The sequence below is a fragment of the Mytilus edulis genome, chromosome 9 (assembly GCF_963676685.1).
Source record: "Mytilus edulis chromosome 9, xbMytEdul2.2, whole genome shotgun sequence".
Lineage (NCBI taxonomy): Eukaryota > Metazoa > Mollusca > Bivalvia > Mytilida > Mytilidae > Mytilus > Mytilus edulis.
In genome coordinates, this window is record NC_092352.1 from 85,456,746 (window position 1) to 85,482,833 (window position 26,088).

The window sequence follows — 26,088 nt, forward strand, 5'->3', positions numbered from 1 at the left end:
CTCCAATGAGTATCTCAACTTAACCTTCACTTGTCAGAGGGTTATAGCTCCAATGAGTATCTCAACTTAACCTTCACTTGTCAGAGGGTTATAGCTCCAATAAGTATCTCAACTTAACTTTCACTTGTCAGAGGGTTATAGCTCCAATGCGTATCTCAACTTAACTTTCACTTGTCAGAGGGTTATAGCTCCAATGAGTATCTCAACTTAACTTTCACTTGTCAGAGGGTTATATCTCCAATGAGTATCTCAACTTAACTTTCACTTGTCAGAGGGTTAGAGCTCCAATGAGTATCTCAACTTAACTTTCACTTGTCAGAGGGTTATAGCTCCAATGCGTATCTCAACTTAACTTTCACTTGTCAGAGGGTTATATCTCCAATGAGTATCTCAACTTAACTTTCACTTGTCAGAGGGTTAGAGCTCCAATGAGTATCTCAACTTAACTTTCACTTGTCAGAGGGTTATAGCTCCAATGCATATCTCAACTTAACCTTCACTTGTCAGAGGGTTATAGCTCCAATGAGTATCTCAACTTAACCTTCACTTGTCAGAGGGTTATAGCTCCAATGATTATCTCAACTTAAAAAGCATATTTTGAAAAAGCTGGAGCAACCAGCCAAACCATCAATTCACCAATTTTTGCCTAACCAACATACAACTTTAAAATCAAAACTGGATTTCTATTGAGAAAACCTTGTTTAAGGGAAAAAAAACCTGTTAACCACGTCAGATATGCTTTTTGTGTGTGGCGTTAAATAATAACAAACTAATTTCAACAATAGTATATAATTGCTCTTTATCTTCCTAAAGATAGAATATAAAATAAGTATGTACAAAATAAATAAAAGATTACAATTCTGCAAACTTTTGAAAATTCTAAACTATATCAGTGGGCAACATATATATACCTAATCTGTGTAAAAGAGAAATGTGAGCGCTAGCAAACTTGCAATTTTTAGTAATTTACACAATAATTTATACGTTTAGAAAATATTTATGACAAGTTAACTGTCACTGAGAAAAATAAGTTGATTATTTTTATAACAACTTACCTATGGGAGACAATTCAAACATTATTGGTCTTTCAGCTAGATTATCTCCCCATTATTAACATATTCAAAAAAAATATTGGCTTAGCCATTCCCATAAAATTAATTCTGATGCTATCTGCCCTTAAGATTGTAAATTAAATATAATGTTTTCAAAGTCCAAAGCAAATTAAATTTCCCAATGATTTCATGTTGTTTGCTAGATTGTAAGGGGAGATAATCTAAATTTTGATTTTGAACATTCAATGTACCATTTTATTTCACTTAAAATGTTGCAAGTAAAGACTAAAAATATATTAACTTCTTCCAAAATGCACCTTAAAAGATATCACATATAATATTGACAATAAAAGAACATTAAAAGGTTTCTCAATTAAGGTCAGCAGTTTGACCATTGTTTACATGAAATATGTAAATTCTATCATGTTTTGAAATAAAATTGAATCGATGACATGTAATTTCATGGCCCATAATGTCCATTAGGCCAAAAATAAAATATTGTTTGTTTCCCCTCACACGACCGACCCGGGAAAATCATCGCGACCCGAAAAATTTTATTGGCCATTCTTGTCGACTATTTTTTTTTTTTGCTATGTTGATTATTGGTGTTATCTTTCCGATGCTGTAGTCAACGAGCGTTGGTTTTTGGTGATACCTTTCCGATGCTGTAGTCAAGGAGCGTTTTAAATCAAGGCATTTTTGCAAGGAAGCGCCTACATGGTTCGGAATCATAGAAACAAACAAAATGCTTTGCCACACGATTTGTTTGCAAGGGTGATCTTTTTTTAAAATAAAAAAAACCTGAAGCACCTTTCAACCCGCTGAGTGCATCTTGATTTGCTTTGTGTCTAACCTCTGTTCCTGTTTGAAGGATAAAATCTTAAAGACTTTGAGTAAAAATGGTCTGAATCGTGTTTTAAAATTTATCTACTTTGTCTTTGAACAGGTTGGGCGCAAGTCAGGAAATGTTGGATACATGTATTCCCTGCTTTCAGGGAACGTCCCTGTTTTCTGGTGTAAAAAAAAACCAGTTTTAATGGGATTTCCTTTTTTAATTTATGGCATGAACATTACAAAAGGGCACGTTTTAATGTTATAACTAGTACTGCATCAGTAGAATTCGTAAATAATTATTAAAAGTATTTTAGGAAATACAAAACAGGAATATAAAGTGAAGCCTTGTTTCTTTTACTTCTAGAACTCGAAAAACATACAAATCTTTGTTTAGGAATCAATTGACCAAGCTGCATGATCCAGGTGTAACTGAACATAACTGAATTATGTTCACTTCTATTGAAAATTTTTATTCATTGAATTTTAATTCCCAAGTGATTTACATACATGTATCTTTTTGTCATCTCATAATTGATGATCAAGGTATGAATTGGTGAACAAAGGAATTGTTTTGTTGTGAGTTGTGCATCAAATTAGACTTGAAATAAGCATGATTTTTTACTTAAAAAAACACTTGCTATCATTAAGCATTGTTGCACAAGTAGAATATGCGCTTTTGTAAATTTCATTATATTGAATGAATAGGAAAATAAGGAGGTCCCTGTATACTGTTTTTTTTAACACCAGAAAACTGGGGTGTACACTGAATTAGAATACAGGGAATACCCCACTTTTCTTGACTTGAGCCTTACCTGTTGAATTTTATACAAATTCAATATAAAAAACCATATCACGGAATAAAATAAAATAATTTGCCTACCTACCTACCCATACCCTAACAACCTCAGTCGGTTGAGGGGAAACAAAGATATTTTTAATGTTGGCCTTAATTAGAGTACTGATTTAAAACCAATGAGATTTTTTTATAAACTTGTCACGATATCTGACCAAACTACAAAAACTACAAATTTTTGAGTCGTGTTGTTTCTTGAAAAGAATAAGCAGTGTAATCTACATGTAAGTTTTACTTTTTTTTGAAAATTTTAATAAAATCCCTGTATAATTGTTCTACATGGGTAAAAAACATAACACTAAATGTAGTAACTTAACAACAACTAAAACAAATTCAGATAGTTCCCTTTGTATATTTATAATGCTATTTTTATTGTTCACAAACAAAATTTACGTATACAATTGATTAAGGAGATCATAATTACCCCAAACTTTAAAAGTTTTGTTCAAGTAGTAATTTAATTTTCATCATGAAACCAAAAATGTGTTGATTGAAGGACATAAGCATCACTATATGCTACTGCCTCAATGACGTTTTAAAAAATATGTGGTAAATGTTGATATGACAGCAGTCAAACAACAAGCATGATAAATACTTGAATTGTAAGATGTAATGAATAGGTTATAGCACAACAAACACTTTCAAAAAATGATTTTCTTTAAAATATAATTAAAAGCAACAGTAAGCTTAAGCCAATTTTATCAAGCAAATACATGTATCATAAAAAAAATGTTGATCATGAATTTATACTTAATATCACTGTTTAAAAAAAAAAGTAACCATTACAAAAACAATATGACAGCTAGATCCATGTCAGAAAAAAATAAACTTGTTTTAAATTAGGCAAGAAACTGTTGAAGGGTTCAGTAAACCAAGACCTTGCCCAGTGTTTAAGCCTCATACAAAAAAGTTGATATTTTCTAACATTTACATAATAATGAATATTTCTTTGCAAGTGCTCAATAACAGTAGGTTTTTAAGATTTACAAATTAAATCAAATTATTTATTTGAAATGGATGGAAACCCATTTAAAAAGCCCTAAAGTAGAATACTAACAATTAAAAAGAATTGACCATTTGCAGAAAAATGTGGTTTCTGATATTGAAAAAAATATGTTTCTTTACCATAGAAAAGAAATGCAATTTCCATAAGAAAAGTGAGTTTCATTTCACTGGCATAGTTAATAATTATAAAATTGTTCTTTAAAATTACTAATAGTCAACTGTCATTTAATAAAAATAAAAATAAATCTGATTTTCTAATTATCACAGGATTCTCTGGGAACATACATATACATGTACACAACATTTAAAAAGATTCTACTTTCAATTAGCGATAGAAATTACATAATAGCAAAATATTGTCAGCATGTCTATAAAAATCCAGTTTGATTTCAGTCTTTGTCCCTTGATGTATTGCATTTTATTAAAATATCATAATGCACGGCATCATGTAAATTGTCCCATCATACTTTGATCCCACAATGCACTAGCTGTCTATCCTCACAAAAACTTTTGGTTTTGAAAATATCTTCTTTCCCTCATCAATTTCTGATAATTTTGCCTCTATTTCTTGTTTTTCTGTCCTTAGTCTAAATGTATCCATTCGTAACGGCAGACCAGATAACAGTTTCATCAGTTCCCTTTCTCCTGTAATATAAATTAGTTATATGCAATATGGAAATAAAAATACTTTTGTTGCAGACAAGACATATATCTCTATGCTCAAATTTTATTCATTTAATTACTGTAAATTCATAAATTCTTGTAATGTTTTTATTAATGTGAGAAATATGACATTACCAGGTTCTTGTATTCCTAATGTCAGTAATAATTTGAAATTGCATAAATCAAAAAGATGTAGTACTTACTTTCTTTCAACAGATTGAGGGTCTGTATTCAGGTAAAACTTTATGCCCTGGTGGCATAGCTGTAATAGCTATTCTATAAGTATGTAGTACTTACTTTCTTTCAACAAATTAAGGGTCTGTAGCCTCTTATTGTCAGGTAAAACTTTATGCCCTGGTGGCATGGCTGTAATAGCTATTCTATAAGTATGTAGTACTTACTTTCTTTCAACAGATTCAGGGTCTGGAGCCTCTCATTTTCAGGTAAAACTTTATGCCCTGGTGGCATAGCTGGATCAGGTGTGTTAGCTATTCTATCTTCTTCGTCTTTCTTCCATTGATCTTTTCTATTTACTAAACTGAAAGTAGGAAATGTTAAATTGAAATATCTGTTATAATTATCTTTTCAAACAGCACAAAAATTTATGCAGATTTGCATAAAGCTAAGCATAGAGCTTATCAACAAAGACAATACCTTTGAAACTTAAGGTACAAATCCTGATTAAAATTATAGTCGCCAATGAATGTTGCCAATGTTTTCTGAAGAAAAAACTATAAAATGTGGCTTATAATTCTTCATCATTTTTATTTTCATCAACAAACAAGTATGAAGTTATAATGACATTATACAGATGTAATGTATCTTTTTTTTTATTTTCTATTTGTCTAAAAAAAAATCTTTATTAATTTTTTACATCAAATATTCAATATAATCACTAATCTTTAGTTTTACAGCATATAAGGACCAAAGTTGACTCCAGTTAATCTTCTTTTTTCAACTGTTTATTTTTCATGTCTTTTTTCTAATTTTTTTTAATTTAAAATTTTCTTTGAAATTAAATATCTTTGTGGGTTTTAATCTTTCTTAGATTAAGGAACATTGTTTATTATGAATACTTGATTTCATGGTTTAAACAGATTCTGCATACAGGCCTAAGGAAAATTTGTATGTTGTTACACACTTGAAAAGTCATGTTAAACCTCTACACAGATTCTGCATACAGGCCTAAGGAAAATTTGTATGTTGTTAGACACTTGAAAAGTCATGGTAAACCTCTAACTACAAAATCTTCTTAAAAATCATGATCAGAACCCTATGGATAATACTGAATCTACAATATACAAGTTTAAATGGCATTATAAAACCAAAACAATAAATTCATACTTTAAGTTTGCCTAATCAGAATCTAATGGACAACGGGTAATTTCATTGTTTGTACCTCAAAAACATAAACATGTCTTTTGTTGAACTTCCATTGTTTATAACTAATAACAATATTTTGAGTATGCTTTTAGAAATATCATCCATAATGCAGTATTCTCTGAAATGGTGAATTTACAAGCATGAACTTCATAAAACTTACTAGTGAGGGACCACTCCTTTTTTATAACGTTTTAACTCCTCATCTTGTTTTTTCTTTAGTTCATCTAAATTTGTTAGACTTGGACTCTTGTACATTCTAGAATTCCTTGCTGCTATACCATTGACTTTTATAAAGTCAAAATTATGTCTTGTTAACTTAACCTAAAAGATAAAGCATAATCATACATTATTCATGAGTACAGATGTTGACCAAACTCCATACGAGACAGTTGATATTTTTTCCAGAAAAGATCCTTTTTTTATCCCTTGATTTAGAAATTTATGGAAGATAATGTTAGACTTATAAAATGGATTAGGACAATTTCTGCCAGCCTTTGATACTCAACATCACTGGACAACATAAACAATTTGAGAGAGTGACTTTCACAAATCATTTATTTCATTGAGTTAAGGCGGTACCTAACACTTTCACTAAAATCAATTTTGCTCGTTTAATTTTCATAAAATTTTGACAAATTATTTACTTTGACCCTTTGACAAAACTATAAAAATTTCAAAAAATTTGAACCAACCATTTTATCAGAAAAATAACACTGGTTATATAGCAGTTTGACAAACACTAATTTTGGTCATTGAGAAGCTTAATATTCTCTTAACAAAGCAACGTAATTAAAACGTTCAGCTGATTTTACAGAGTTATCTCCCTGTAGTGTTACATGTAGGTACCACCTTAAACAACATTTTGTAAACAAAATAAGCATTTTACTGCAGCAGCATGTAATGAATACAACTGTATTAAATTAAGAGAGAAAGCAAAAGTATTGACATCAAATAGAAAATAATATTTTAAGATTAAATTATTTACATCACTTGCTGATGAGGCTACTGGAATTGTCAGTTTTTCTTTTGGTGGTTCCGCAGAACATGGTCGATTTAGTACTGGGATAGCAGGAGGTCCCATCCTGGAATGTGCTCTAAGGAAGTTAGCCGAATGTGGCCTTGGAACTGCTGGCTCTTTCTGTCAATACATAAACACACACATATTGTCTTTAATAAATATTGAAAGGCAAATAAAACAGTGCTATATATTTAATGAGAAATGATAGTAATTACAGGAGGTGTAATGATTCACCAAAAGGCAATGAATCATGGTTGTTTTTATACACCCGTCAAAATTTTGACGGGACGTATTCTGGTATACAAATGTCCTGCGTCTGTCCGTCTGTCTGTCCGGCGTAAACATGTCGCACTGTAACTTGAGAACGACTTATCCATATTTCATGAAACTTATTATAGTTGTTTCTTATGATGGTCAAATGATCTGTATACTTTTTGGTGAAAATAGGATTAAATCTTTTTGGTGAAAATACATGTAGGATTAAAACTTTTTGAGTTACGGCACTTTGTAACTAAAACAGGGGTGTGTTTTTTTTCACATGTCGCACTGTATCTCAAAAACGATTTTTGATTATTGCTTAAAACTTTACACACTTCTTTGTTATATTAATCTGAAGATCTGTACACTTTTTGGTGATAATTCAAAATTTTATTTTCAGTTATTGAGTATTTGGTAAAAAAGGGGGATTTTTTTTTTATATGTCACACCGTATCTCAAAAACAATTTATGATTATTGCTTAAAACTTTACACACTTCTTTGTTATATTAATCTAAAGATCTGTACATTATTTGGTTTTGATTAAAAAAATTATTTATTATCTTATTAAAAGAGGAGGGTGGGGGTTTCACATGTCCCGCCGTTATCTCAAAAACAATATATGGTTATTGCTTAAAACTTTCTCAGAAACTATTGATGATTATTGCATAAAACTGCCACACAAGGCATCAGGCGTATCATGCGCTCATGTCGCAGCTGTTTATTCTTCACAGCTTCATGCATTAGATTGATGATACATAATTCAATAACCGCTAACAGTGTAATGATATTTCAATATGTTGACTTACCTTTTCAATATATTTTCTTTTTTAGATGGGGAATGTGTCCAAAGGGACACAAATGATGCCCACCGCTAGCATATAATGTTATAAAGGGACATAACTCAAGAACTGTTAAAGTGAAGCTGCCAAAAATTGAACTTAAACTGAGTTTAGATGTAATAAATAAAGCATTATATACACATTTCATTAAATTTAGTTCATGTTAGTTGAGACAAACTTAAGTTAAGAGAACAGAAACTTCTTCCTTCAATTTTTTCACTTGTAAAGGGGCATAACCCTAGAATGGTAATCAAAGTGCTTGTAATCACTGAATGGTAAAGATTGCTTTAATTTATCAGTTGGTAGTAAAGTGAATACTGCATTGTACATTGTATATAGCATTGATTTAAGTTGATTCAACTACTATTCGGGACAAAAAAAGATAACTCCATTTTTCAAAGAAATTTCATAAAGCATTGGTTTAAACCATTCTGGACAAAGAAAGATAACTCCAATTTATTGACTTGAAACTACAAAAAAGCTTGTTTTTGGCCCCTTTTTGGCCCTTTATTCCTAGATTGTTTGCCCCATAACCCTTAAAATACATCCCAACCTTCTACTTATGGTATTAAACATTGTGGTACAATTTCAGAACAGTTGAAATACTTATACACAACTTATTGTCCTGAGCTAAATAAATGCTTGCTTTGGGCCCTTTGGGCCCTAATTCCTAAACCTTAGGGATCATAGCCTTCAAAATCAATCCCAAGTTTCCTTTTGTGGTTATAAACAGTGTTAAAAAAAAATTGTTTTGCTGTTTACTTATACTAAAGTTAATATCCTGAAACCATCCGTCTTTTTTGCGGTCGTATAAAAATTAAAGAAATCTGAACCACATAATTTATAGGAATTACAAAATGTATTTCATTGGATATAGTACTTTGACCAACACTTATTTTGATCATTGAGAGGATTGCTTTCTCTTTACTTACAGTATTGATTTAAGTTCCTAGTTGATTGTAATTACCTGAATATCTTCTTTAATCTTTGATGTGACAGAACTGTATTTCTCTGACTTCCACAAAGCTTTAACTGGCTGGTGAGTGTCATTTTCTTTCTGTTTACTTTGTCTCTGAATCGATCTGATTCTTCTCATGTTTTCAGCATAATGATTCTTTGATCTGGAGTCTAAAAATAACAAAATAACAAATTTACACTCAACAGTGTTTTTGTCGGCTACAAAATTTCACATGTTATGTTTTGGAAAGTGGCAAATTTTCAATCTGCATAGTTTACTATTAATTATATTTATAATGAGCTATCATTTCAAGTCTTTTGCACATGTAAGTGGAAATGAGCTGGTAAATGTACTATTCAACAAACTGCAAACGATTTTAATTTTATTTTCATATATTTTGGTAGGTAACACTTTTCATGGAATGAGGAAAGATCATATTTTGTGGATATATGATTTTGTGGTTTTGTCAAAGTTTGTATACTTCCAAAGACACAAAGATTATGTTTGCAAGTTAGCTGTACCTGTAATAAATTTATTCTGAACAGAATAGCACATCCTCATTTTTATGGTGATGTTGTTTACAGAGCATGTTAATTTAGATACAATCTGGGTAAACATGAATTCTTTAAAGGGGCACTAGCTGTCAAATTCATTGTAACCGATTTGACTCAAATTCTCATATAATTTGGTTTATAACAATGTAAAACATTTATCCAAACTATCAAAAGTCTAAAATAAACAGTTTACAGAGCATGGGGTAGATAATATATAGGTTCGTTTCGTGTGTATTTTAGTCCAGACGCCATCTAATTAACTATCGATTTGACCTCAGATGACCATATAAGCGATGTAAACAAAAATAAAGATACGAATAGATTAAACCAACACGTGCAATTGGATTTTTATAGGTCTGTTTGATTTTATTTTATAGATTAAAAATAGATGTTTCTCATTGTTTTTAACCATATAAGAATGATTTTATGTGCATCGAATTAGTAATCAAATGATTTACCGTAGTTTCACTTTCATTGTTGACATTCTTTTTCTTTAAATAACCATTACACGTACAATGCATGCGTTGTCAATCTCTAGCTAGGGGTTAACTTGAAGTTCACATGAATACCGGTTAGAATGATGATGACGTTTTCACTTGCAAGTGAATCAGTCAAAAATTATGTTTCATCGCTTATTTCAACAAAATTAAAGGAAATTGATTGCTAAAATCAAATTATTATTTCATTATTCCAATTTGATTAATGATTGATCTAAAAAAAATCATACTTTATTTTTTTATATATATCGTAGCTAGTGCCCCTTTAAATAAACTTGATCTTATTCTAAATGGTTCTCAATTAAACACTGTAATAAGATCTTTAAATGTTGTTTTTATTGGTTTAAATATGGATTTTCAGAGCCGTAACTACGGTTCGAATTCAGGGGAGGCAGGGGTTTGGGGGCCGCCGATTGAGGAAGGGGGTTTGGGGCACAGCCCCCCCCCCCCCCTCCCGGCCAATTATTTCTTCTTGGTAAAATGGCTAAAAATAACCCGTATTCCTTCGATTTCCTTACTTTTAGTAACATCAGTATTGCTTGAACATGAAAGCAATTTTTATGCAAAAACAAGCTGTCTGAGCCTGAGATTGCTGTTCGGGGTAAACCAAGGCCTCGTCTTGATGGCCTATAATTATTAACATTAAATACATTGTGACCGCCGATTTTTCTCTCTCAGTGAAATGACTTCGATTTCCTTACTTTAAGAAACACATCAGTTTTGCTGGATCCTGGAAGCAATTTTTATGAAAACAATTATTATCTGTATTTAAAGATAATTTTGTTAGAAATCAAACTGGTAAGTTTTAAAAAACATATAAATCAAGATCATATAGAACGCAAGATTTTTTTTTTATCGAGGACCTTGAATTTCAATATCGTTGTAAGCTGAACAGACATGTATATAACTACAACCAGGGACTTTCTATTCTAAGTATATACTTAGTATAGAAAGTCCCTGCTACAAAGAATGGGAGTGTTTAACTACTAAGGCATTGACCATAATGTTCTCGTACGATCGGGTGACGTTAAAAAAAACGATCCAACAGCTGATTCAGCCGATAACGAATTTCCGATATCATAAAAGATTCACAATACGAAGGGAACTTCCTCTGCTTAATTGAGCCCCTAAATGAATGTGAATAGTTAAAAAATTTATGCAAAATTGTCGAAAGAAAAGTTTCAAATATATGTGTTCTCGTACGAATATATACTGAATAACAGACAGACGGCCACACGAAAAAATAAATAAAACTATACTGAAACCAAGGATTTGTATCCTTGGTATTATACAAATCCTTGCTGACACGGTTAACTTTCGATCAAAAATCCGGAAGATGATTCAGACAGATATATCACGTATCATGATAACACTGTTAAAACTAAACTTGTGTTGTTTATAATATAAATTCAAGTTATTCTTGTACATATTTCATTTTATTACTTACAAAAAAAAAAATGGTGTAGAAATTTCAGGGGAGGCAGTTGCCTCTCCTGCCTCATAGGTAGTTACGGCCCTGATTTTGCTATCAATAAATTAAAATTTATCAAATATCATTGTTATAGATTGACATATTCATGGAACTACAATTTATTGATACCTATATTTTTGCATTGCACACACTGTGACAGTCATGTTTTTTTTGGTTAGATGTTATTTTGCTTTGAATAGATCTGATGAGTAAAACCTTTTCAAGTTTGGCAAAACCACAAAATCATTTGATTGCTGTTTATTATTTGAATGTTTTTTTATTAACGACCCCAAAAAATGGTGAGGCATAAATTTTGATATCTTTAAATTCATAAAGTTATGTTTTTATTATTTCTACTAGTGGAGGAACCAAGACTTAACCTTCTACGTATTGTAATTAACTGACAAACCCCATTACAGATTTTTTTTTAAAAGCTCTAAAAAAAGTATTCATTACATTGGTAACAAGCTAAACTGACACATTTCTTACACATACATGTATACAGCTTCCTTGAAAAGAATGAACTTTAAAAATTAAATTACCTGGTCTATAATGACTTTGTAGGTTACTAAAACCTGCACCTTGTAGGGAGAATGTATTTGCTGTCTGTGTTTTCATTCTAAAACCACAGAAGATCTAATGTTGTGCTGTAAGATGTCTACAATAGAAAAAAGCAAACAAAATTTAATATGTCTTAAAAAGAGAGGCTTTTTGATATGAGTTATCTCCCATTTGGCAACATACTTTAAGCTAAATGTAGGTCAAAATATCTTTTACATTTTATTTTAAAATTAATATAATTATAAATGGGGAATGTGTCAATGGAACACAGATGATGCCCCAACTTGCATATCATATAAAGTTATGAAGGGACATAAGTGAAGAAGCACCAAGGTTCCTGGTTCAATCCCCGTCCCATGGGGGATATAATTTCAGGGAATGAATTTTCTGATCCTCTTTGACACCATTTGCGAGTATGGTCTTGAGAAAGGATGATACATGTAGTCTGTTGGAAGGGTACAATAAATTGCTGACCCTTGTTAAGAGAGAGCCACATATCTTGCTTGTAAAAAAAAACCTTGTAGATTCGAAAAATTGCAGGCTAATGCAGCTACAAGGCAGCACTGGCACCCACAAAGTGGAAAGGGATTAAAATAAACTATTTAAATTGAAAAAAGGTAAAAGTGACATTACTTAAATTTGTACTTGATCTGAGTTTTGTGGTAAGGCCTAAATTAAAATATTGTTTGTTTGCCCTTTATCAACCAACCCTATAAACATGATAAATTCGTTCCGACTGAAAATCTTTTATTTGTATTTACTGGCAAAATTTTTTTAATTTTTTTTAACGGAATCCTCGGGTTTTTCCTCCACGTATAAGGTTTAGTCCGTTTGGTATCATGTGAGTGTTTGACCTGAGCACTTGCATCTAGAGATTCAAAGCATTGGTTTGAAATATATCTCGAAAGTTTGGAATTCATGACAAACAGTGTGTCATGACATTACATTTGAAGAGCAGTGTTCATTCAATAAAAGTTTGTTCCAAGCAAAATTATCAACGTTTGCACAAACAAAGGAGTAGGTCCGGTAAGGACTGATTTTGGCCTCAAATTTCAGGTTCATCTTACGAAAGATTTTGACCACTTTTTAAACACTTATGTGTCTATTTCATTTGAATCAATTAATTTATGTGAAAGATTTTAACTGATTTAGTCATTAAAAACAACCCGATTCAAGCTCAAATATGAAAAATCTACCAAATCTGCCGAAAAATGACACTTTTCAGATGATTTTTGTCAAAAATGAATGTTGCCGCATCCGTGTTCATCCTCAACCATTATATATGTTATGTATTATCATAAAATACAACTTACATTTCAATATTAAGGATGAACACGAATGCGGCCACTTTCGTTTCACACGAAAACTGTCTAAAATTTAACTAAAATGCTAGAATTGTGAAGATTTCAGTAATTTAGCATGACTTAATGGTGCTAGTACCCGATATATGTGCATTGTATTGTCAAAAACAGCCCATATTTATGTAGCAGAAGCATTCTACTGTCCAATAAATAACTAAAAGTTTACATTTTAACAATTTAACTGCTATATTTTGGGGCCAAAAAGGGGTCTTACTGGACCTACTCCTTTTGTAAACGGACCTGGTTACTTGTATCCTACAATTGTTTACATGTAGGGGTGGCCTCTGGTGATCCGTAGATCAGGATGATCATGTTGATGATGCCTTCGACCAGAGACATATGTACAAATGATGTATGTCTCTGCATTGACATATTATTTATATCTGACATCACCCAAAGGCCTATAAATGGGAGAATACAAATTGGCAGTAAAATCACCAAGTTTGTTCATACAGACCATTTATAAATTCGATGTGACAGAATACAATTTAGTTTCAAGTCTTGTAGCATTTTTATATGAAACACCGCCACACAGGAAAATTTAAACACTCTAGGGTTGAAAGAAAAATAAGACAAAAGCTTAGTTTTAGCAAACAACAACAAACAAACAAATATTTTATTTGCCAATCACAGCGCCCAAAATGAGCAGAATAATCACAATATAATTTTCAGACATAATGTAAAGTAAATTAGGTTAAACAAAGTACATAATATGATTGATTTTGATTTAATTGATTGATATAAAATATTAAAGCAAATGAAGTAGGCAATTTGTAATAATAAAAATATATAATTTAATATGACCAATTGTCTGTTACTCTGGTCCCTTTATTGGACAGCACACCTCATAGAACACTAATAATCTATCAAATGTAAAAGAAATAACTAATGTAAATGCATATTAGCACTTCCAACTTGTTGCAAGACAAAGATGGTGGGAAATGCACTGCTTGGCAGTGGCTTTATATTCTAATTAAATATTCTTTTGATTTCACAGAAATGTCTGGGGTTAAGTTCAAATTCTAATAATTGTTAGTAATTGAATAAAACAAGCTATAGGTTGCACGATGTAAATATTTTTTCACAAATCATGCTTGGAAGATATATAATTTTAATAGATATTAATAGTTTCATACTGGTTCCCCAATATGATCTTTATGTTTCATCTCGTAGAGACATGACTTGTGAATGGTTATTAGTAAATACACATCATATGTGTATTTACCTCACCCTAGGTTTTCAGCATATTTCAATTTGACTGCATATTATGCATATTATGCAGTCAAATTGAAATATGCTGAAAACCTAGGGTTGAGGTAAGGGAATGTAGAATAAAGTTTAAATGCAAGTTAAAACTGAAGTTCCAGGCATATTTATAAACGTTGAAAATATGCCGCAATGCTAAAACGGCCTGGGGAGAACACTGAACCAGAATATAAATTTGATCTGTATTTTGGGTAATAAGCATTGTCATGATTGTGACTTTGAGTATAAGTTTGATAATATTTGGTAAAGGCAAACATAAATAATAAGGTGAACGGAAACTAAAAATTCAGAACATAGAATACAAAAAAATTTAGAAATTTTTATGTTTATAAGGGGCATAACTCAAAAACTGTAAAATATCTGATGCCATAAGGTAAAGGTGATTCTTGAATGACGTCAATAGTTTAAGCGGTGCAGATTAATTTTGACAGGTCAGATGGGAATACAAAATGTAGCGATAAGGTGTTTAAACAATAGACATATTGACACTTGACTGGCTTGTATGCAAATTTATCTGCCCTTACAGACCGTGCAAGGGCTATATAGCCAGTCAAGGTTGTTAAAAACTTCCATTTGTATCTGTCATTACGTAAAATCACACAGGTTTCAGTAAACTTTGACATCATAATTCAAAACTTTGATGTCATAATTAAAAAGTGATTGTTGCTTAAGCCTTAACGTCAAAGGTGATAGGGAGATAGATCTAAGGTCATTCTGTTGCAAAATACTCCTTATCGCTATTTGTCCGCAATTACTGTACTGTATATCACACAGGTTCATGTAAAATTTTGATGTCATAAAACAAAATATCTGATGCCACAATGAAAAAGTGATTGTTGAATGCGTCAAAATTGCAAGCAGCCAGGTCAGCCGTGATTAGGGATAAGGGGTATACAACTTAATATGTTTATATACTTCTTAGGGAAGATCTGGTATTTCTAAAGAAAAACCCAAACAAATAAATTTAAAAAAAATCCAGTCTAAATAACAAGATTAATTTGCTGATCTTTGATGTCATAGACACAAGTGCTGTTATACAAATGTTAACACCGAACTGTTTGAACTAATGCCGAACTCTGATGGTCTTTTCAATGCATTGTGACGTTTCAAGAATCACTCAGAAATTATGGGTTTGCTGCAGTCAGATTCGGACTTGGACGAGCTCTGTCATTTAGAGCTTGCTGCATCACAATGGTGAGAATGGGTTGCATATTGCATGTCTTACATAATAACTATACTCTGTTCCTTCTTCTCACTTGCGATAAACTGATGTTTTGTTTCTCAAATGGCCAAAACGTGTGTTGACAAGGTAAACTATTGACAGGACTCCATTGTAAATTGTTTCGATCACGTGACGTTCGAATTTTCAATATTTTCTGAATTATTTTTTTTTAATTTTCATATAAAGATAACCGGGATTTTTATTTTCATGTTCAATGTAATTGTGTCATTACTTGAATTTTTTTAAATATTGACTCGAGAAATTACGATACCTGTTCGTCTCCATGAAAACTCAAACATCCGGTTTATAAAAAATATTAGTGCCCGAAAATAGAAAAAGTGTTTAGATATTCTAAACTGCGAAATATGTAGCTATTTTTAAGTGTCTGATAGTGTTCTGAATATAAGAAAAAGTAAATCCGGCTGTAGAAACAATGTCAAGAGCTGCAGTATCTAAATCTCGGGCTGACAAGGGCTCAAAACCAGCTCCAGCCCACACTCCAGTCGTTGCTCATGAAATTGTACCAGGAAAATTCAATGATCAGGACTGGTTTGTATAAATTTTTCAAACTTAAATGCACATTAAGATCCGCAGTCAGTGACTTATATATATATGGTCAGATTATATGTTTCGGTACGTCAATGACCGTCATATGATATGAATTCGTTTTACGCATGTTTTTTCAACGGAAATTATAACGTCACAATGCATATTTTAATCATGTTTATAGCACGTAAAGTCATGAAATGAGGATAATTGCAAAAATTTGCGGTTATTAAACCCACGACTGTTTTACATAAATTTTTTTAACAATTTGAAAGGGTTTTCGACTGATAAATCCCCACTTACAAGTTAAATCAATCTTACCATGGCATGTTAACTCATACCAAATTTACAAATCATTAAAATTTGTACCTTTAAAACTTCGGTAGTCTTGTAGTAGTGGGCTTGTCTCATTTCTGTTGCATGAGTTCAGGGGTTCCAAATAAGTTAATTACAAAAAAATGTAGGTCACCCAAAGATAGGAAAATTTGGTTTTTGCTGGTTAAGGGCTACGGAAACTGCATTTACATGTATATATTAAGGAAAACGAAGGTAGAGCTCAAAGTTTAAAACAATACAAAATATTATGAAATCAAATTGCATGTTCTGAAGTTGACCTGAATTAATTATTGATTGGTCTGAATTGATTACCAAAGAATACATTGATAACCACATATATTGAGTAAACACAAAAAACTCATTGTATTAAAATTTTATCCCTCTAATAGGGCTCGGTAAGTATGACATAATGTTACAAATTTTGCTGAACTGTGCTGGTTCTTTATTTATTTAACACAGTTTAAAATTGTTAACTTTGTTTTGTTTTGTTCAATATTAATTATGTTTGAATGTTTGTCTTTGAAATCATTGACATTTATATGTGATAATAATATATAATGTCCACATTGGAAGTAAATAAGAAAATTGAGCAAAAGCTGAGTTCATACAGTGACCAAACAGTAAGATTTTATATACCAAAAGGGTCAGGCTAAATAAAAAAACCTCTAATGATTGACAGACATTGCCAAAGTGAAAAAAGAGTAATGTTCAGACAATGTAAAGTTCACAAGATACTGAAGATGAGCAACATGAACCCTAAAACAACCCTGCTTGAAAGAGTCATTTTGCTTTGGTTGTCTTCAAAAAAGAAAGTTCTAAATAGGATACTCTTTTTTGTTTTAAGTGCATGCTCAGAGAAGACATGCAGTCCATATCTATTTCACACAATAACTTATAATCAGTTACTGAAACGTTATTTATTTATTTTACACAAAAAGCCCTAATTCATGTGTTCTTTGAGCATGTTCTGATCGAGCAAAGACTTCCATATGATATATATATAATGCTACATTTTCCTGATTTTTTTTTAAGAGTTATGGTTATTTGAAATTGTACAGGAAAGTATACATGTATAGCAATTCCATGCATAAGTGTTTACCAGAAATTTAACATTTGAATCATGAAAAAATATGTGGCTCTCTTCATTGTCAAATCTGACCCGACACCTTGGAGAGCAACTACGTGACCTGCCATCTCAATTGAAAGAACCTGTGACTATTTACACAGGTTTATTGTGTAATATATTTTATAAACCTCAAATTAACCCAAAATTGACCTGAGACATTTTTTTTCCCCACTAGTGGTAACAAATGTAGTTTGTCTAACAAAAATGCTGTTGCTGTATTTTCTGGTTTGTCTGTAATACTAACAATCATATAATATCCCCCAAAAAGGACCCAAAAGTACATGAAATCACCAAAGTTGTATTTCTATTTTAATTCCCTGACTTAAGAAATATAAAACATGACACATTATTTGTGATGGCCTTGCTATTGCATGCTGTGCTCAATGCAACTAATGATAAATAATCATAGTATTGTTATTATCATATTGGTAATATATATACAAAATGTACATGTATTTTCTGATTCAGTTTTTATGTTGATGGCAGTATAATTCTTATTGATTAAGGTATATACAGGTATGCTGAGAATACTTGAATTTCTTTGTATACAAAAGTGTTTTTTATGGGATTAAATAACTGAGAACCTCATTTTTTTTTAATAAAATGTTTTTCAAACAAAAATTATACAAAAACTTATTTAAATCAGCAATAATTCATATTCAAATTTGAAATTGGAAAAGAAATCATGGGTAATTAAAATAATATTCTCAAAATGAATTTTAAAAAAGCATGAAAGTGTAGATCCATAATTGTTAATTTTTGTAATTTAAGGACCTGGATGTTGGATAAAGATGGAGCAGAAGACTTCATTGAGGATATTGTGGAAGAAATTGTTGATACATCACTAGATAAAATATATAAACTATATTTAGATAGACAGTTATTACCATTCACTGTTACCATGGCAAAGGATGCTATCCTTCAAGTTATAGAGGTAATAACCATACATTTCCTATAAATCAACATAACAAATAACTATTGATATCAACAGTTTTTATCTTAACAAAAGATTAAATGTTATTTATAGATTTGTAAACATACACACATTATAATGCACAGCTAAAACTTGCGATTCCTCCAGCTGCTTATTGAAATGAAAATGTGAGTTTTTTCCCTATAAGGGAAACAACTTGTACATATATATACATCTCTAATACATGGTCAGTTGTAGAATTAGTGAATAGACTATTTGATATGTCAGTGACCAGTTGATAGCTTCAACAAAAACAAGTTTCATTTTGGTTTTGACTTTCCTATTCCTAATAATGTTTCATTATTTTTTGTAAATGATATGTAACTGAGGCTAGTGTTTTTTATTGCTGCCTTCTATTATACTCTCTTTTTTTTTGTAGTGGCAATTTTTATCTAGAGATGAAGGAGAGACAGAACTTGAATCAACTGGAGAAGGATGGATAGAAGATGAAGGTATAGAATAATAGTCAAAGATGTAAATGTGTTGAACAATTTTCTGATTTCTGAATGAATTATTTAACAAAAAGATTTTTACCAATCATACATAAAGCACTCAAAATGGAAAAAAAAAACATATTTAAAAAAAAGCAGAACAAAACTCATAAAAAATTTAAAAAAAAAATTGTGTATTGCTTTTTCTTGTTTTGTGGTATTCTTACCAGGATTAGTTTTGTAAAAATGAAAACTTGCATTATTTCAATAAACTTATCACTGTAAAGTTGTAAGTAAATACCCATCAGCAAGTCTCTATATTCCTGAACATAGTCAAAATTGAAAACAAGTTTAAAAAGAATCACAATATAAATTAAATGTACATGGTACAAAAACTATAGGCTAATATGTTACTAATTTCGTTTTACAGAACCAGATGCAGCTACTACAGACTGCTGGGCACAAGGTTCTGTACCTAAAAATATCATCCCTAGACGTCCTATCTCACCTGTGGCCGAGGAGTTTGATGAACATCCAGACGTTATTGACGAGGAACCACCATCTCTGTATGTTCAACTTTTTTGACGTTTAAAATTAAATTGTTTTCAGATGCCAATGTTTATATATTATACAGCCATGTAAATTAAATATTCATCCAAATACTCTGACTTCAACTATTGAAAGGCGGTCATGCCTATAACATTCTTAAAAATTTATACTTTTAAAGATATTTGAAATGTAAATGTAATTTTAATTAAGAAGTAAAGAACTGTTAATGAACCATGGCCTTGAATATCAAGAGATACCAGTAATTTAATTAAAAAAAATGTTGATGAATTTTCTTTTTAGAGACATTATATAATGATGTAATTTCTCAAGGTTTTTTTTTTAAAGAGGGGAATAAAGAGATTTAAGTTTATATTAAATGGTCTTCTTTCATTTTTAGTGATGAAGAAAATACTAAAGTTACAGAAGAACCAGAAGAACTTGAAGATAAAGTTTCAGATGATGAGCGACCAGAAGAAGAAGAAAAGAAGACAGAAACAGTACAGGTGACATTCATTTACAATCTGCTATCTTTGCTAAAGACAAAACTTTTCAATCTAAGTTCTTACTTAAGTTTCTTTGTCATGAGCAATCAGCTGATTCAATGAATATTCTTTCCACAGTTTAATTTAGATCAATTGCAAATTTCTGAAATTATCTCCCTTTAATATTTTTTTTGAAAATTAAATATTGACTCAACTAAAAAAAACCAATGATAATATATGTTGATAAAGTAGTTCTAAATTGACAACATTCATGTGAATTCTTGAACAATATTTTATTTTAAGATTAATTAACAGTGGCAGTGTCAAATTATCTCCCCTAGTGAAACACTGATTAGAATTAATAGCATGTCTTTCCATTCAATCATACATGTGAATCATTAATTATATATCAATGCTGAGAGAAAGTGAAAAAAGATATTGTAAGAAACTTCATTTTCGCCTATTTAATAAATACGTATGTAAATGTTATGTTTTAATAACATACCTGTATTAGTTTCCTTGGTATCTTTTTGTTTTAAAGTTCACTAAACTTGGAATATGATAATTTTGTATCAAAGTAAAATGGTTTTTGTTATGTGCATTCTAGAATAAGGTTTATCTTTCCTTTTTCTTTCAATGAAATTCTTGTACAAACTGTTCTGGAAAAGTATTTATGAAAAACATATGAATATATATAATGTAAGAATTGTTTCTGAATCAAATATTTTAAATATCTGATTTTTATTGTTCGTTTAGGAAACAAAACAGAAAAAGAAGACAAAATTCAAGCCATATACAGGTCGTCTTAAGTCTGCAAGTGTTAGTCAGATGACCACGTCATTAGATGATAGTGAAATGAACATGGTTGCTGCTCAGTTGAAAGCCTCTTTTCAAGGTCAACAGGAGAATCTTAGCGGTCTTGTTAATATGCCAGCATCATGTCATTCAATATTAAAAGTATGTTGAAATCTTAAGAAAAAAATATTACAAGAAATTTATTTTTGCATATAATTTGTGAATAAGATGAAATTGCTAAAAGTATACCCTCATTTAAAGAGCATTAGAATATGGACAAGACAAAAGCAAAAATTAAACAATGCAAACAGATTCGGCACATGAAATCACGAAAATCACATCCCTTAGAAATATACCACTATACAGAATAAAACTACATGTACTTTAATTATCCATCAAGTTATTATTTGAGACTTTATTTCATTACCACAACAGAAGGTACATAACAGCTCATTATAATATAATATATCTCCCACATTTACTTATAATATATTATAATGTATCCAAATATTTGTTAAGGTACAAGCTGGACGCCCACCTGGAAACAAAGATGTTCTATACGATGACAGAGGAAATGTTGTGGCTGTTGTCAAATTAAATCCTGACAGATTACCATCACATAGGTAATTTATAGAGTCAATTTAAATTTTGATACATGTAGGTTGCCCTCATATAGGTTGGTTAATCCTGACAGGTTACCTTACAAAGGTAAAAGTAATAAAATCAAGTACATTTTTTCTTCTTTTGCTGTTATATTTTAACTTTGCCCAGTTATATCTCCAGTAAAATGTTCTTCATAATTAAGACTTTTTAAATCAATTTTGAATGAGCTGATGGATTATCTGTATATAAAGATAAGGGAATTCTAAGTCACTAATCTTATCTTGTTTTACAGAATAAAAGTAAACTATCAAGTAGTAGATCCCTCTGTAGAAGCTGCCAAGAACAGACTAGATGCCATGAAACATGGAAGATATTCTATACAGAGAATGAAGAAGAAGAAATCAGAAACAAGATCATCCATAGGTAATAATACAGACAATTTCAATGGTGTCAATTTTTAATAGTTGAACAAATAGTTTAAAATGTTGCTATGTGATAAATGTCTTACTGGTATTTAAAAGTTAAAATTGTGCAAACTGGTTAAAAATTGTTTAGAGGAAATTTTGAAGTTTTTTCAATCATCTGAACCATTTGTTCCATCACTGAAAAAAAGATATGTTTAAATTTAATTTGATTTCATTATTGTATGTTAGATTTTGTAAACTTGCATAATTTTATGTATGTATGACAGGAAAGATGGGATTTTTTTTATTGTTCAGTTCTTTCACAATTTAAGCAAATTTTATAAATGTTTTTAGATACATCAACAGAGGTTATGCCTAAAGAAGCCAAAACACCACTGCCACCACCATTGGTAAGTTTTATATTTAAAATCATCTGTATATTTTTTAGTCCATTTATTCTGTTGAACATTAAACAATTTAAATTTGTGGGTTCAGAAAAAGATTTATACTTTGAAAAAAGGTGAAATTTGGTTGGTAGTTATTTTCATAGTAATTGTTTTCTCCAGATATGAATATTTCACCATATTGAACCACAATCAATGTTCATCTCACTATAAATCTGACAGTACACAAACACACTATTTTTATTGCAAAAATCATACATTTTACCCTCTTAAATATCCATTTGAATTCAACATACTCATTTTTTTCTGCAGCAAATATTTTTTTTTATTAATGTCCTACTTTTAACTTGTGTATATATAAAAGAAGGAAAAAAATATTTCAAAGAGAAAATGAATTACTGATATTTTATTGCACAGTGCACAAGTTATACCTCAATGACAAAATACCCTTAAAATAATACCTTTGCATATTTATTGAAGAGAGGAACAATACAGGTCATGTTGGCAACATGATCAGTTATAATTAAATGTTAGTGTCTTGGGTTTATCAAACATAGATATAAAGTATAGTCTATTTTATAAACTTTTCAGATTGAGGCTATGGAATTGGCACCAGGTGTCACTGTGAAAGAAGGAGACAGAACAAGAAGAGGCCCAGTAAGGGTATGTAATTTCTCTTTATAGACATGTTCTGTTGTGCATACAAGATGAATAGACAACTCTAATTTTTACACCAAAAGAAGAGAAAAAGAGTTGCTGCATTGGTTCTTTTGCTACTTTTAGAATAATAAATAAATTGACTGTAGAATCTCTTGTAAAAACTTAACTATCTGGGTTAAGTGTTCAACTATTCAGAGACTTTTAACAGTTTTATAATTAGATAGTATTCTGTATTTAAAAAAGAATACCATAAGGGAAAAGAATGTTAATTTCATTATTGGAATGAAAATCACAAAGATAATTTACATTTCTTATAATATGACACTTATGCACCAAATGACCAAATGATGTAGATGTAAGCAACTGTGATCACTGTACAGCCTTCAACAATGAGCAGAACCTATACTGATAAATGTTAATTCTTTCAAATACAAAATAACAGATCATTTATTGAAATCAATCTAGCTGTATCAATACTATCAAAAACTGATCATGTCATCATGTTTATTTTTTTCATCACATTTATCAAGTTGTATTGAACATTATTATCATACTTGACTTTTTATACTAATGTATGCAATGTATATGTTTGCATTTTGTTTGATTTCTCATGATGAGGGCCTCAGGGAAGATTAGTTATATAGCTAACTGTGTAACCCTCTTAAGATAAAGTATTGTTGTTGTTGAACAGAATTTAAAACATTCCAAAGAAAAAACAAACTAATCATTTATGTTCTTAACACAGAAATATTGGCAGCAATAAATAAAAAGCTATTTAAAAGTCAGGCTAGCAATAGCCAATACATTTTACATCAGTTTACTTTAACTGTATTTTTTGTAATATAATTTTTGTGTTTTCTATTTCAGTATGTGAGAAAGGCTGATTTATTTGCTGCCAGTCAGAAGAACTTAAATCCAGTGAATCCAAACACAAAAGGACCAACATTGAATGTTGTTGACCTTCTTGATAGACACACTCCAATATTGAGACCAATTAGAGACTCTCCGCCCCTTCCCCCTATTGTACCACACCCTCCAAATCAAGCTAGAATTACCACGTGAATAAATTGTACAGTATTATATTATTGATATCTATATAGTCAGACATATGACCCAAGCACCTATATAAAAGCAAAATCAATGAATTCTTACATTGATATATAAGACATATTTTCTGTCTGTTAGAACTTATTGTGAAGTCCTCTGTTTCAATTCTGTGATACTTCTAGTTGACTTTTATAAAATCTTTTTGTATGAATGCATATTTACTTGTATACAGCCAGGATTCAGCATAATGTATCATTGGTAGCATCAACACATAAGGTTGTTTTTATTTTCAAATTATTATGTTATTTAAATTTCTGAATGTAGAAATTAGTGAAAGAACTATTAAAGTTGTTTGCATCAGTCCAAATGTTAACATTTATACAAATTTGTTTGTAACATCTTTCTATGTTAATATAAAGATAAGAATTTAAGACTATTGTGAAGTTTAACTTGTTATTTAAGGTTTCTGATGACATTGAATGATACATATATGTTAAAAGATAGACCTGTTTAATTTTCTGTAAGAAAACTATTGTAAATCAGAAATGTGTTTGTAGAAGTCAGTTTCAGCAATGCTTAATAAGCATTCATGTAAAACAGAATTAAGATATTGTATTACTTTGAAGCTTAGAATTCTTTTATGAAAAAGGTTGATCTAATCACATTAGGGATTACAAGGGTTGTGTCCCTTAACATTGGTCTACCAACTATAAAAGTTTAGTAGTCAGATTAATATACTTAAGTGCTGAAATTGAATGACTATAGGTAAGACCATGAGCATGGAATAATTATTGTGTTGTGTGCTTTTTTAAGAATAAATTGTTATGAGCATTTTATACAATTATATTTAATTGTGAATATTTGAATATTAAACCTACAAATGTCAATGGTTTTATTGTTTAATTTAAATATAGTCAATCAATGATGCAGGTTTACTGCAGGTCTCAGTTATTTGATTTGGCTATATCAATTCGTGAAGTTGAAGTTGATTGAATGTAAGATCAATGAGGATTTATCAACAATAACTAGAGATACTTCATGAATATAAATAAGAAGATGTGGCATGATTGTCAATGAGACAACTATCCACAAGAGACCAAATGACACAAATTAATATAGGTCACTGTACAGACTTCAACATTAAGCAAAGCCCATATACCACATACTCTGCTAAAAAAGATGGCCCTGAATTCACAAATGTAAAACATTTTAAACGAGAATACTAATGGCCTAATAAATGTATAAACAAATGAATGAAAAACAAATATGTAACACAGCAACAAATGCATATGACAACCACTGTATTACAGGCTCCTGGCTTGGGACAGGCACATACATACAGAATGTGGCGGGGTTAATATGTAAGCAGGATCCTTAGCCTTTCCCTAACCTGGGACAATGATGTAACAGTACAACATGAGAACGAGCTATAAAAATCAGTTAAAAAAGGCTTAAGGAGGCTCGAGGGTATAAAAATTTCAGAAAAAAATCAAACATTTGTTTTTCATTACAAATTTTATTTATTTCCTTTTGTAGTTGTTACTTTATCATATGGTACAAAAATTATTCAAAACAATCAATTCGTGTTGGCCCCAGATGACTTTCAAAATGTATACATCATTGAAAAAGTTCCAAATTATCTCCCTTTGGTGGAAAAATGCCATTTTTTTACTCTAAAATTGAAATATCTTTTTCAACTCATCGGTGACCTATCTTTTTTAATATAATTTCCATATAAGCTGTACTTAAACTAAATTATTGTAAAATTTTAGCTATTTTTGTAATAAATTTCTTTTTTTTATTTCAATATTGCCTTTATTTCTCCTATTACTTCAACAGAAAAAAAACACCTTTACAAAAATGTATGCTTCTTTCGAAGGCAGATTGTGAACGCAAATGAATGGTGACCTCACTTTTTTATTTTATTTTTCTATTA

At 30.5% G+C, this 26,088-nt stretch overlaps 2 protein-coding genes across 3 annotated transcripts; one reads left to right on the plus strand and one right to left on the minus strand.

Moving 5' to 3' along the window:
* Positions 1 to 3,991: 3,991 nt before the first annotated feature.
* Positions 3,992 to 15,923, minus strand: LOC139489274 (enkurin domain-containing protein 1-like). The gene is made up of 7 exons (XM_071275540.1): positions 15,800 to 15,923; positions 11,929 to 12,044; positions 8,874 to 9,034; positions 6,776 to 6,928; positions 5,951 to 6,111; positions 4,809 to 4,945; positions 3,992 to 4,389 (listed from the first exon to the last, which is right to left on the minus strand). The coding sequence occupies exons 2-7, from the start codon at positions 12,002 to 12,004 to the stop codon at positions 4,229 to 4,231; spliced, it is 849 nt and encodes a 282-aa protein (XP_071131641.1). The 5' UTR covers positions 12,005 to 12,044; positions 15,800 to 15,923; the 3' UTR covers positions 3,992 to 4,228.
* On the plus strand, positions 15,655 to 25,039 carry LOC139489273 (uncharacterized protein C2orf81 homolog). 2 transcript variants are annotated; one of them, XM_071275538.1, is made up of 11 exons: positions 15,655 to 15,768; positions 18,576 to 18,738; positions 19,157 to 19,229; positions 19,639 to 19,774; positions 20,155 to 20,260; positions 20,996 to 21,196; positions 21,554 to 21,657; positions 21,930 to 22,060; positions 22,396 to 22,451; positions 23,037 to 23,108; positions 23,973 to 25,039. In XM_071275538.1, exons 1-11 carry the CDS (start codon positions 15,701 to 15,703, stop codon positions 24,165 to 24,167), a joined length of 1,305 nt encoding a protein of 434 aa, XP_071131639.1. In that variant the 5' UTR covers positions 15,655 to 15,700; the 3' UTR covers positions 24,168 to 25,039. The 2 variants fall into 2 exon arrangements, with proteins under 2 accessions (XP_071131639.1, XP_071131638.1); XM_071275537.1 differs by lacking the exon at positions 15,655 to 15,768 and adding an exon at positions 16,066 to 16,345.
* The last annotated feature ends 1,049 nt before the right edge of the window (positions 25,040 to 26,088 follow it).